General features: G+C 38.2%; 1 protein-coding gene across 10 annotated transcripts in view; it reads right to left on the bottom strand.

Annotated features, from left to right (window-relative positions):
* The window catches only part of Akap13 (A-kinase anchoring protein 13), a 353,536-nt gene extending 340,229 nt beyond the window's left edge, over positions 1-13,307 (bottom strand). For 7 of the 10 annotated variants that reach the window (XM_046436751.2, XM_058577054.1, XM_046436742.2 and 4 more), the window contains exons 1-2: positions 13,076-13,185; positions 12,385-12,490 (exon numbers count right to left, since the gene is read on the bottom strand). In XM_046436751.2, the coding sequence (XP_046292707.1) occupies position 12,385 (1 nt within the window). In that variant the 5' untranslated portion in view covers positions 12,386-12,490; positions 13,076-13,185. Of the gene's footprint in view, positions 1-12,384; positions 12,491-13,075 lie in introns of all 10 variants that reach the window. The other 3 variants (XM_046436733.2, XM_046436768.2, XM_046436778.2) reach the window with 3 other exon arrangements.
* Between the last annotated feature and the right edge of the window lie 703 nt (positions 13,308-14,010).

Raw genomic sequence — 14,010 nt, 5'->3', positions numbered from 1 at the left:
AGCCATGAAAAACAGTGTTATCAATTGTTCTTGGGCTTCAAATAAATGCTGTTAAGATGCTGACCTGAATTTAAAAGCATGGGGGGAAAAATTCAACATTTTTATATACAATGGCCAATGAATTATTAAAAACTACAAAATTTATTAAGGCATTCACTGCCTCAAAAAAAAGTATTTTCTTCACAAAATTCAAAGTAAGTAGGAATGCATTTTAAGAAGAAAAACAAATTCTAGAGGGGAAAAAAAGGTCACTAAATTCTATGGGGGGAGGTGAAAAAACTGACAAGAAACCAAAAATAATTTTGTATAAATCATAACATTCTTGTGCTGGTATTTAAAGGTCTTCCAAAAGAAAAAAGTCTTAACATAAGGGAGAACTCAAAAATTGCACAGATCAGTAATTTGTGCAGCTTTGTTTAATTTTCCATGTCTAATTTAACAGAAACCTCAGATTTCATATAAAAGTGCTTAATAGAAGGTTTATGGTCCTGTTTCTGTAATTATTCTGTTGAAAGGAAAATAGGCTACTCAGCACTCATTTGCTTTGAGTTAAAGTTGTCTCATTGGTATCCTGGAAACATATCCTGCCATGTTTTACAGAAACATTTCACAGTTTATAGTATTATATATCAGAATAAAAATAACATTTAAAAATCAACATTAAGGAAATGATAACTTTAAAGATAACTTAGATGAACATAATTAAAATGAAGCAAGGGTGAATTTGATGGTATCAGACATATTTTATCATAATAAAGCTGACATTTTAAAAATGATGCATGCAAAGAATAGCAAAATCGGGCTGGGGTTGTGGCTCAGCATTAGAGTTCTGGCCTAGCACCTGTAAGCCCTGGGCTCAATCCTCAGCACCACATATAAATAAATAAAATAAAGGTATTGCGTCCAACTACAACTAAAAAATAAATATTTTTTAAAAAAAGAATAGCAAAATCTTGTTAATTCTCTAGAATCTGGGTAATGAGTATAGAGGGATCAATTCTACTGTTCCATTTTGAATGTTTTGAAATTGTAAATATTTTTAAATAAATTAGGCAGACATGTTACACCTACATTTCAGGCCAACCAACTAAAGGCCAATGATAAAGTTGAACAGGTTTACATTGTAAAGTGATAGAGCACTACACTGACCAATCACAAAAGTCAGGCAACACTTGTACAAATTTTGCCTCCAGACTTGGGTAACGCTGATCAATCTTTCATTTAACATGGTGTCTTCTCTTCCCTGAAAAAGGAATTAATTTAAACTCATAAAATCAAACTAAACCTGATGCTAAGGAAAGAAAAATTAAAATGTGTTCATTTATTTACAACAGGATATATTTTAAGTTAAATAATACATATATAGTTTTGACAAAATTTTATTCATTCTTCCATCAATCCAAATATTTCTTGAATAGCAACTATTATGTACCATGCTAAGGACAGAGTGATGACTAAAGCAGAGAAAAATCTGCCTCCATGGAGGTTATAATCTAGGAAGAAATTCAGACATGTGGTATTGCCTTACCCAATCTACTCAGTTAATCTGACAAATAAATCCTACTACATTAACTTATGAGAAAGGAAATAAAACAGTGGGCAAAGACAATATAGGATTAAATAAAGAAGTGAGTGAAAACAGTACATCTCAAATCCCTATTTTAAATAGGAAAAACAATCATTTATTCTAGCATGGTATCTTTAAAAATTCATTTCTGTAGCTTAAAATACTGGTATAACCAGCTAAGTCTCCAAAACAAAACTTCTATCTTGTCTAATTTATATACATAATTTATCCTGACCAAAAAAAAAAGTTTCAAAAAAAGTCCTCTTTTTCAAAAAGGTAAGTAAATGTTCTCTTCAGACATCCTAGGGTGACTTACAACATTTAACTAAGCCAATCTCAATTATGCAAAGATCATATAAAGTATTATTCAAGGTCCAGCTGTACAACATTCCTTCCACAAATCTTAGTGGAAGAACAGAAAGAATGAACAGCTTAAACTTGGGTGTATTTAATGTTAAAAAGAGATTCTCCAGCCACAAGCAACTCATGTTTTAAATTTTCAGATTTTAAGGGCAGAAGGAAAGGAAAAGGGGGAAAGAGACTTTGAAAAAACGCCATCTGATAGAGGAAAACGTTCAGGGCCATTCTTTTCTAGCCCCATTAAAACAACAGATTCTCATTCATGATTTTAAAAAATTGTTTTAATTAAATATTCATGCAAAGCTCTTAGAATTTAATTAAACATACATGCAAAGCTCTAAGAATTTTCTTTTTGCCTTCACATACTTAGGTTTCTCTTGCAAGGTCATCTAAAGATTCAAAAACAGGTCCCTGTGAGTATAAGCAATGATGAAAAAGATGTCCTGTCTTAGGAAATCACCCAGATACAACATTTCTCAAATGGTCCTATTTGTTGCACTACATGGGGGGGGGAAACGATGTTTAAAGTATAATATAATAATGTGGTTGACAACAGTAAGAAAATCAAGTAATTATTCCAAACAATACTCACTGATATGAAAACATCCTCTGCCACATTTCATGTATAAGAGCTTAAATTTTATATCTTCCTCTGGCCACCCCTCTAGCGCTCAAGAAAAAATAAGTCATTAACAAATATCGTTTCACAGAACAAAAGAACCCAAAGCAGAAGAAAAGCAGTGGCCTACTCCAGGTCACACAGCTAGTTATATGACAGAACCACAGCAGAACTAAAAACTAGAGTCTCCTTTCAACTATACAATCCTGCAGGAAAATCCATTTTTACTTGGGGTAGCAAAGGAGATGATGGAATCAGGTAACAAATGAGGAGGAGGAATGCAGCAAGGTATCCATTAGTCATTATCTCCTAACCCAGAATTAAAAAGAAAAAGAATTTTCCCTAGCAATTTGCATGCATAACAGCTCTATCCAAGTGCCTGGGGTCAGTTCCAATCACATCCTGCCATTTTAAAAATGCTCATAGGAATGAACTGGGACAATTCACATTTAAGGGACTAAGGAAGAGAAAGCTGCATTACAAGTCTTTGAATCACCCATGCCTTTTCCCAACCATTCCACCCATTGTCTTTTTTTTTCAATCCACATAATTCTACTCCCTCACATTAAGAAGATGATATATAGCCAAAAACATGTTTGATATGAACTAAGCTGGGCCAAAAACTAAAGGTCTATTTAACACCTGCATTTTTCTCACTTAAGACTCCCCACCTAACACTTCTGTACTCCCACAATGAACCTAAAAAATCTGGATTTTCAACTTCTAATAAAGGTTAAAAATGACCTAACTAAATATTTGTAAAACACTTTAAAGATGTGAACAAATATGCAAATGTTAATTATTAATTTCCATCCTCAAAGTTCCTGCACATGAGAGAAAATATAATTCTACTGGCAAGTTTCTGGTTTTCAAGGCAGAAACCTGAAAGCCTAGTAGGTTTTTAAGAATTCTAGGAAAATTTTTAAAGCAGACCGTAGTGATTTTCTATTTACAACACGAACAAGCTGGAATTTTAAGCTGGCTATTTTGGATTTAGTTATATCACTGTGAAAAAAATGTGACCTATGGCATAAAACTAAATAGACTATGTATATCACAACGTCCTAGAGGAAAGGTGTAGTTTGCCACTGACCAATATATGCCTTTAATCCTCAAAGAGAGAAAGCACATTAGCCAGGCCCCAAGGTTTCCTGTGACCAAGTAAACACTAAGAACACTACTTCTCTCACCAGGCATGATGGTGCATGCCTGGGAACTCAAGAGATTGGGGTAGAAGGTTCACAAGTTCAAGACTAGCCAGAACAACTTAGCAAGACCCCCATCTCAAAAATAAAATAAAAAGGGTTCGAAATGTAGCTCAGTGATAAGAAAACTGACTACCATACTCAAGGCCCTGAGTTCAATCCCCAGTACCCCAGGGGGAATAAAACAAAAGAACTCTACTTCTGAACTCTTGTTGCCACCATTTTTCCCTAAATAACTCCACAACTGTAAACTCTATTCTGAGTTCAACCTCTTGTTGAGATGCAAAAAACCATCTCTCTCAGGTTGTCAAAGGTAACAAATTATTTTCACACAAGGTCACAATGGACTTCCTTTCTCTGACTCCAAAAACACACCCACTGTAGACAAACAGAATTCAACTAGCAAGACCAAATCATTCTAAGTGCTTTCAGATGTGATTCATGATATTAAAGAAAATGTCAAATTTACAAAACGCTCCTGACATATCCACCACCTTTAACACAGCTACCACCTATGAAAAAGAGTACTTTCAATTACACCTATGAAAGAGAGTACTTTCAATTACACCTGTAATCCCAATGACTAGGGAGGCTGAGGCAGAAGTATCACAAGTGCAAAGCCTGCCTCAGCAACCTAGCCAGGCCATTAAGCAATTTAGTGAGACCCTGTCTCAAACAAACAAAAAAAGCTAGGGATGTAGTTGGGTTCAATCTCCAGTACAAAAAAAAAAAAAAAAACCTGATAAAATTCAGATTTAAGACAAAACAAAAACTCCATACTCTGCTCAATTTCTCTGATGTGTCATGGTACCACAACTAGCCTTATAGGAAAAGTACTGGCTAACAGTATTCCAAGAAGCCAGTATGGATTCATATCAAAACCACCCATACCCTCTTACCTGATTGCCCTCTATGATTAAGGACTCAATTTTTTTTAAAAACACAGACAATGGTAACAAGTAATGTTAGCACAGCAAACAATTGAAGCCCATCACCCCAGAAACTCACCAACTGAGCAGACCCTCCAAAAATATTAACTTCCTTTATGAAAAATAAGAGTAAAGACAAATACATACACTGCAGGAAATCAGAAAATCAAAAATTACTCTATACCATCTCACTCCTCAAGAGTGACTAAACATTTTGCAATAACCTCTTTCCAGACTCTTTTGTGTATCTATGTATGTGAAGTACACACAAATAATACCCTTAGCATCACATTAAAAATGTCATTATCTATTGACTATTACCAACACCTTTAGAAACAGGAAATGTACAATAGATTTCATAATAATATTTTTATCATGATCAGACAAGTTTTCAGAATGTGAATTCCTACTAACTCTGATACAGTAGGGCTCCCTTATTTGCAGAATCCCAAGAAACCACTGAAAATACCAAACCTTATATATACTATTTTTTTTCCTACACATACATGCATGTAATAAAGTTTAATTTGTAAATAAGACATAAGAAACTGATTAAAAAAAAACAATAAAAAGAACAATTATAACAATTTCCTGTAATAAAATTAAGAGTGTGGTCTTCCTCTCTCTTCTCTCTCTCAAAATATCTTATTCTATTGTACTCTACCTTCTTGTTTACAGCAGTAACTGAAACCACATATATGGAAACTGCAGATAGGCAGGGATTACCGTATAAAGCTTATAAAACATATGCAAGATCCAATTGTTGAAAACTACAACAATGATGAAAAATCAAAGATGGCCTAAATAAACAGATATTCCATGTTCATGGCTCAATGTCATAAAGACATCAATTCTCCCATGATTTACAGATTCAATAACATGACAACCAAAAATCCCAAACACAGGGCTGGGGAGTATACCTTAATGGTAGAGCACTTACCTAGCATGTGTGAGATCTGGGGTTCCATCCCCACCACCACAAAAGAAAAGGGGAAAAAAAAAAATCAAAAAATTCCAGAGGGATTTTTTAGACATCAACTAGATGATTCTAAAAAGTGTATGGAAAGGCAAAGCAATACGCAGCCAGAAGGAATTCTGAAAAATAAACACAATAGGAGAACTCACAAGACCTGATTTCAAGACTTACCATAGAGCTACAGTGGTATGGGGATGTAGCTCAGTGACAGAATGCCTGCCCAGCATACATGAGCCCCTGGGTTCTATCACCAGTACCACTGCCAAAAAGGGGTGGGGGGGGGGGGTTACACACAAATAATATTTTTATCATGAGGGACTATAAAACCACAGTAATCAACAATGGTAATGGAGAAATGAAACACAGATCAATAGAACAGAATAGAGAATTCAGAAACAGACCAATACATATATGGCCAAATTTCAACAAAGGTACAAAGGTAATTCAATGAAGAAAGGATAGTCTTTTCACCACTCATTGCTAGAAGATACACATACAAAAAAAAACAAGAACAACAACAACAAAAAAAAAACACTCATAGCATGAAACACTTAGGGAAATTAACTCAAAGTTGGTCAAACCACCACCAAAATAGTTTCAAAGTTTATAAAACAAAATGTAAAATTTGAAACTATAAAGCTCCTTAGAGAAAATACGGGGAAATTTTTGTGCTATAAAGTTAGCAAAGATTTCTGATACTACCTACACCAAAAGAATGCTCTATGAAAAAAAAAACATTGTACAATTAAGATATTCTGCTCCTTAAATGACATTAAGGCTACCAATTATTATAGAATGTCATATTTAATTAATTCCTAACCATTTAAGTAGCTCAGTGGTAGGGCACTTGCCTACCATGTGTGAGGCACTGGATTCAATCCTCAGCATCATATACAAATAAATAATATAAAGGTATAAAAAATACAATTAACATTTAAAAAAGGATAAAAAGATAAGCATCATAGGAGAAAATCTGCAAATCATAAATCTAGAATATATTGGGGGGTGGGGGGAGAGAGTTACCGAGATTGAACTCAGGGATACTCAACCACTGAGCCACATCCCCAGCCTTATTTTGTATTTTATTTAGAGACAGGATCTCAATGAGTCACTTAGTGCCTCATTGTTGCTAAGGCTGGCTAAGAACTGCAGATGCTTACAGCCTCCTGAGCTGCTGGGATTTTTAATGGCCAATTTTAAATAGAAACATCACCAAAGAATGGCAAATAATCATATGAAAAGATATAATCATTAGTCATTGGGAAAATTTTTAAAAATAAGGCTACATTTTGTATAATTCCATTTATATGGCATTTTTGAAAAGGCAAAGACTTGGAGACAGAAAACAAATCAGCAGTTTCCAAGGTCTGGGGGTGAAGAATGGGTTGACTACAACAGGACTCAGAAGAGGGCTGGGGATATAGCTCAGTTGGTAGAGTGCTTGCCTCACATACAGAAGGCAATGGGTTCAATCCCCAGCACCACACATACATATATATATATACACACACAGAGAGACTCAGAAGAATTTGGGGGGATGAAGGAACTCTGACTGCTCCTTTTTTTTTTTTTTCCAAGGAGTGGCTATATGAATGTGTACATTTGTCAAAACTCAGAGAACATTACACATTAAAATGGATAAATTTTAATAAATGTAATCTATACATGTAAAAAAGAATGACAAAAGACAAGAGAAACATAAAAATGTACTGATGGGCTGGGGAATGTGGCTCAAGTGGTAGCGCGCTCGCCTGGCACGCGTGCGGCCCAGGTTCAATCCTCAGCACCACATACAAACAAAGATGTTGTGTCCGCCAAAAACTAAAAAATAAATATTAAAAATTCTCTCTCTCTCTCTCTCTCTCTCTCTCTCTCTCCCCCTCCCTCCCTCTCTCTCTCTCCTCTCTCTTTAAAAAAAAAATTTTTTAAAAAATGTATTGAGGCAACTTTGATTTTACCCTGGTTCAAATAAAATTGTTTTAAATCAACTATAAAAGACATTTAGGAGACAAAAAAAAAAGCTGAATATGTACGAATAATAGTACAGAATTATTATTAAACTTCTTAGACAGAAATAACTGCATTTGGTTATACAGAACAAGGATCAGCAAATTTTTTTCTATAGAAGGCCTCACCATAGATATATTTGTCTTTGAGGATCACAGGGTCTCTGTGTTAACTACTCTAGGATGCCACTGTAGCACCAAAGCAGTCAAAGACAATATGTAAACAAAAGGGCGTGGCTTTCCCAAGAACACCCTATTTACAAAAACAGGCAGCAGTCCAGACTTGACAAGACAAAACTGAACTACAATGACAGAAAAGAGAGTACCCTAGTTGTTGTCTATGGTGAGGTAGACAATGGGTAAGAGTTGAAGGGACTGCTGGAAAGCAGCACATCACAAATGACAGAAATGTTCTATATCTTGATAGTGCTATTTAAGTTATAAGCATGGATACCTTTTCAAAATTCACTAAATTTTGTATACTTAAAACAGGTGCACTGGGCTGGGGTTGTAACTAGGTGGTAGAGCTCTTGCCTAGCACATATAAGGCACTGGGTTCAATCCTCAGCACCACTTATAAATAAATTAAATATAATATAATTATTATAGAATGTCATATTTAATTAATTCCTAACCATTTAAGAATAACTGGTTATTTTGAGTGACAGGCTAATACTATGGAAAAGTATGAGCTTATGACATGATCAGAAAGTACAAATTCAAAAACATTAATTTCCATAAAAGAGCCTACCGGTATTGTGTCCATCTACAACTAAAATTATTCTTTAAAAATGGGTGACATATCATAAATTTATAATGCTTCTATAAACTTGACTTGTTTTTCAAATGTACTTTTTCCAGATGACAGTTATCAATGATGTAAAAAACACGGCCTTTGGAGCCAGAATTCAAATTTCAGCACCATGGCCTACTACCTATATGGTCACTGCCAAGTCACTTTAGTTATTTCCTCATCCTAAAATAGATTAATAATTCCTACCTCATAGGTTTAAGAATTATATAAGAAATATAGGTAAGATTCAGTATAACATCTGCACATAAGAGGCACACTCCCCTGACTTACAAAGTTTTTTAAATCTTAAGTATGAAAATGATAGTAAAGATCAGACTAGCTTCTTTTGTAGTCTTCTGAAATATTCTGACATTCTTTGTTCACTGTTGTGGTTTCACCTGACTTCAAGCACTGGCATCCAATGTCAGTTCCTGTAAGTCCACAGTAATTTGGGTCTAACAGCAAGCACTGTGAACTGAAATTTATTTTAGAAAATATTCCACAACAAATGTTATAAAAGGAAACAAAAGAAGACCCAAACGTGAAAAGAAAAATATCAGTTTCCCAAGCAAAAAGAATGGCAATAAAAATGTTGTACTATTTTAATTACCTTCTTTAAAGAACAAACAATAAACTTGGATGTTTTCCCTTTTTAGACTAGGATTTCAGTTTTATTGAAAGCAGTAGCTAACCAATGAAATTACACCACCACACAGCATTTGTATAGTGATTTATCTCATGTGTTTCTCACAAGAGTAGTATATAATAAACAGGATAAGGATAATATTAACTTTTCACTTTATAAGGAAGGATACTAAGTCTAAGGCAGATAAAGCAGCTTGCTCAAGATCACACAGCAAATAATGGTAAACTCTGGATGTGAAGTCAGATCCTGTGATTCCATATCACATGCTTTTACTAGAGATCACCATCAGAGAACTATCTTCAGTCTGTAAAACTCTTAACTCCTACTGACTTTTCATAATATGATGTCTTAGTTAAAAACACCAATTATTATAGAATGTCATATTTAATTAATTCCTAACCATTTAAGAATAACTGGTTATTTTGAGTGACAGGCTAATACTATGGAAAAGTATGAGCTTATGACATGATCAGAAAGTACAAATTCAAAAACATTAATTTCCATAAAAGAGCCTACCGAGTGACATAAACAGTAAACACCTCACACCTATTCCTTCTCTCCCACCCCAATATCCACATCATATAAACACACTAATATGCAACTTTCCCAGATACTGAACACAGCTCTGAAGAGGTGAAAAAAGAAAGTACCCCACTGCCCAACACAACTATTCATACAAATGACAGTATTTCAGGAACAGATCTGCTAGTCCACCCTCCCAACAAAGACTGATAAAAATAGGTGATCTATTCATCTTCTACTTATTCTGTATCATTCAACCCAAAAGTGAAGAGAAAGACTATAAATCTGAGGACATGCTCACAACACAAACTTTCTACCAACTGCTTCCTCCAGTCTCCCCAAAGACAGCCTGACAGGGGAAGCAGTGCTTTCAAATGGATACCTGCCCTCATTAGTAATAACTATAGTAAATCAAACCTACTTGAGTGCACTAAACATTAACCTTGAAGGAGCAAGCACAGCTGGGTGCAGGGGCAGCACATCTGTAATCCCAGCTACTCAGGAGGATGACCAGGAGGATCACCAAGGTTGAGGCCAGCCTGGGCAACTTAGCAAGATCCTGTCTCAAAATTTAAAATTAAAAGGGTTGGGGATATAGAGTGCCCCTGAGTTCAATCCCCAGTATAAAAAAAAAAAAAAAAAAAAAAGCGTATAAATAAGACTCAAGTCTCAGGATTTCTTCTTTATCAAAGAAACAGCTGAACCACCACACACAGAAGCATCACTTTTAAGAATGCTTTTGTAAGTTATGTAAAAAATGCATCAAAATTAACATTATGGCTACCAGGAGACAGCTACCTAACACAGTTTCACTTATTCCTAAGAACACTGTAAGCATGCTACTACACCTTTTAGAACAGGAAACTGAAGCTGAGAGGTAAAGTAAGGTGCTCAAGGACAAAACTATTCAAAGGAAATGTGAGGATTTGGACTCAAATTTACCTACCTCCAAAATGTGTGTACTTCCTTCTAAATCGTGCTATCTCTAATTTCACAACTGAGGAACATGCGGAGTTGTGAATGGATTAGTACAGCAGTTTTAACATTTTAACCTTTCACCAACTGGGGGGGGAGGATTTCTAAATTGCAATCTTTTTTTTTTTTTTTTTTTGAAATCCATAGTGCATGATCTGAACCCCAATTCAAGAAGAAATCAACAGATGAAAAGGAGGGTGAGAAATCCTTTTTAAATAAAACTAAATTTCATCACAAATGTACAAGTAAACTCTCATTTTGGACAAGTCCTCAGAGTCAATGGCTACCTCCTCTGTTCACTACCACTGGCTAGTAAAAAGCATTTCACCCAATTCAAACACATGCTGAATGTCTGCATTGTGTATAACACTTTTTTGGGCAAAGAGGATACAAAGCTAAGTAAGGCCCATTACAGTCTTCAAGGAGTTAAAAGACCAGAGGATTCCATTTATACTACCAGTACAGTTACTGTTCAGTCCAGCAAATAAATGAACTGTGAGAAATTCTATAACGAAAGTATGTACAACACGCTATAACAGCCTAGAGAAGGAAAGCAACTGGTGTACTTGTCACACTACATTTTAAGTAGTATTTGTTTACATTATGTCCCTCCCTGACAACTAGTTCCAACCTCTGTCACCCTCCCTACCTTCCACCCCACAATCACACACACACACACTCTCTCTCTCTCTCACACACACACACACAAAACCACAGAAACAGGAAAGGAAGCCCAAGACAAACATTGTGATTCCTCCATCCCTATGCCTTAAGAAATGTCTTCCTTTAGCTTATCAGGTGAAGAAAGTTGGTTTTCAAGCACAAGGAGGCCAACCAAATCAGAAACACCCAAAATCACTTCTCCAGATTACTCACTAGCATGAGAAATCAAAACAAAGCATTACACTCAGTATTTCCCAAATTTCTTTAATTTAGCAAATGGCAAAGGGATACAACTGAAATTAACGTTAAATGATACTTTGGTCAATTTGTTCCTCTATGAATGACAGACATGTAAGCTAGTTCCATCTGGGGAATTTAAACAGAATTATTCTCATATCCTAAGCCCAACAAACCGAATGCAGTGGAATGGTACAACCAAAGCTTAACAAGGCTTGTAATTAATGCAGTCCACAAATCCCCAAGAGACCATTACAGAGGACAAGAACAGTAACACTGATTTATCTCAAATGATCATAACTCCTTCACAAATTTGCAAATAATGACCTTTCAAGCACTGCAGCATTTGTCCTGATCTGGACAGTCCAACGGCTTATAAAAACTGAATAAACTGCTTCTTCTGAAAATAAATCGGAGTGGGGGTAGTAACCAAAGAAGGTCCAATGCTAAGCACTTCATATTTGCCTGAGGCAATAAACTCTCAAAATAACTTCATTACTGAGTACAAGAGCAAAGAACGAACACCAAAATATTGCTCAATCCAACTTTGATTGTGCATTTCTGAGTACACAGTAGGATCTAGAAACAATATGTCGGAACTATTCTGTTAATTATTTTTTTAAAAAACGTGTACTCTTTCTTAATGGAAAAAAAAAAATTTCCCCATTAGTTTTTAAAACTCCTTACATACTGGTTGGCTTAGCAAACAAAAAAAAAATTTTTTTTAAGTGTCCCTGAGCCATATTTACCAAAAAACAAAACAACAACAACAGCAAAAAAAAAAAAAAAAAAAAAACTGTAGCAAACAAAAAAAAAATTTTTTTTAAGTGTCCCTGAGCCATATTTACCAAAAAACAAAACAACAACAACAACAAAAAAAAAATACTGTTTCTTTTGGTCTCAAAGTGTTGCTGCACTTGAGCTCTGTGGCAAGGCGAGCCGAATGCACGGTTCCCGGAGCGCTTGTGGACCGCACCGGTCCCCCCTGGCCTCTGGTGTCGGGAGAAGACGCACGGGTCAGTAGGGCCGCGCCGCCGGAGAAGACGCAGAAAAGCCCCCCGAGGCGGGCGCGGCCAGAAGTGTTTACAGTCCGCACCGGCCCGGGGGAGCCGCTCCCTAGCGCTCGCAGCACTTGTTCACGGCAGCGCACTCCGCCAGACAGGCGAGACCCAAGGAGCGGTTGCCCGCCCGGGAGGAGAAGGACGGCCCCCGTGGCGCGGAGCCCCGGGACAGGGTCCAAAGCCTCGCGGGGGGCGCAGGCGCCACCGGAGCAACCGCGGCAGGGAGAGGTGCCGCGCCCCCCACCCAGGCGCCGCGGCAGCCCAGAGGGGAACAGCGGGAGCCGGAGGCGCGCCTCAGCCCGAGCACAGACAATACCGGAGGAGGGGTTCACAGAGCGGGGCCGCGGAAGTGCCCGCCGCCCATTCATCCCCGCCCGCGCGCCCCCGGCCCCGGCCCCCGCCCCCGCCCCGAGGAGCCGGCGCAGGGGGAGGGGCCGGCGCTCCGCGCTCCTCGCCCCGACCCCTCCTCAAACCACAAAACTTCCCTCAACTCCATCAACTAAGTTGCCCTCTCACCGTGCGGCTCCCGGGGCTCCCCCGCGGGCCGAGCCGGAGCAGCTCTGCACCTTCGCCGCGGAGAAAGACAACAGACGGCCGCTCTGCGGCGACGGCTACTAGGCGAGGAGCCGACTCGGCGGTTTCGACCGAGCCCAGGCGCTTCACCACGGCCGCTTCGGCTCCGCGCTGGCCCAGCACACAACCAGCTACCCACGCATGCGCCGCAAGCCACCGGGCTTTGGGCGGGGCACTAGAGGAGGGCCGTAAAACCTAGGAGCCCTCCGGTGAGTAAGCGCGGAGACCAGGGCCAAGAGCTGGGATTGCATGGTAGAGCTGCCCATCAAACTCCGTGAGGCCAATAGAAGTCTTTCTGGGCAGTGTGCTCTGGTTGCTAAGGGAGGCTGAGGTTGACCGCCGCCGCTGCTCCGAAGCAAAGTGATCAAAGTCGGGTAGCTAGCAGCTGCCGCTGGTTGAAATGCCCACCCACCTTCTCTCCACCCCATCTCCGGAAACCGCCCTTCCACAGTGTGCTTGGCGCTTACTTGAGCTGTAGCACTTACCACACACACTCAAATGATTTTTTCTTCTATTCTCCCCACTAACTCCAATGAGGAAGTGGGGTCTTCCAGTTGTCCTATGTAAGAGACTCATGCTAGGTACTCAACAAGTGTTACTTGGATAGATGGCGCGATGGAGAGATCAGGACTGTCACTATGCATTGTGAAATTTTGGCTACTCGATCACCACAAAATTTTAGGCTTACAAATGCAAAGGACCTCAGAAATCATCTGGTGGCTTCTGAGAAGCAAAATATGGTCCAAGTTCCAATGGTGGTCCAGGATATTATATTGGAATACGAAGAAACGTTTTCACTCTGTGTGTGTTTTAGTAAGTATTGCAGAGGAGGGTGGGAATGACTCTCATGTCAAACCACTGTTTCCCCTTTGTCATTT

Source organism: Marmota monax, unplaced genomic scaffold (genome assembly GCF_021218885.2).
Source record: "Marmota monax isolate L192 unplaced genomic scaffold, Marmota_monax_Labrador192_F-V1.1 WCK01_AAM20220418_F8-fsc00005, whole genome shotgun sequence".
Classification (NCBI taxonomy): domain Eukaryota; kingdom Metazoa; phylum Chordata; class Mammalia; order Rodentia; family Sciuridae; genus Marmota; species Marmota monax.
This window is presented reverse-complemented; position numbering and strand designations above follow the sequence as displayed.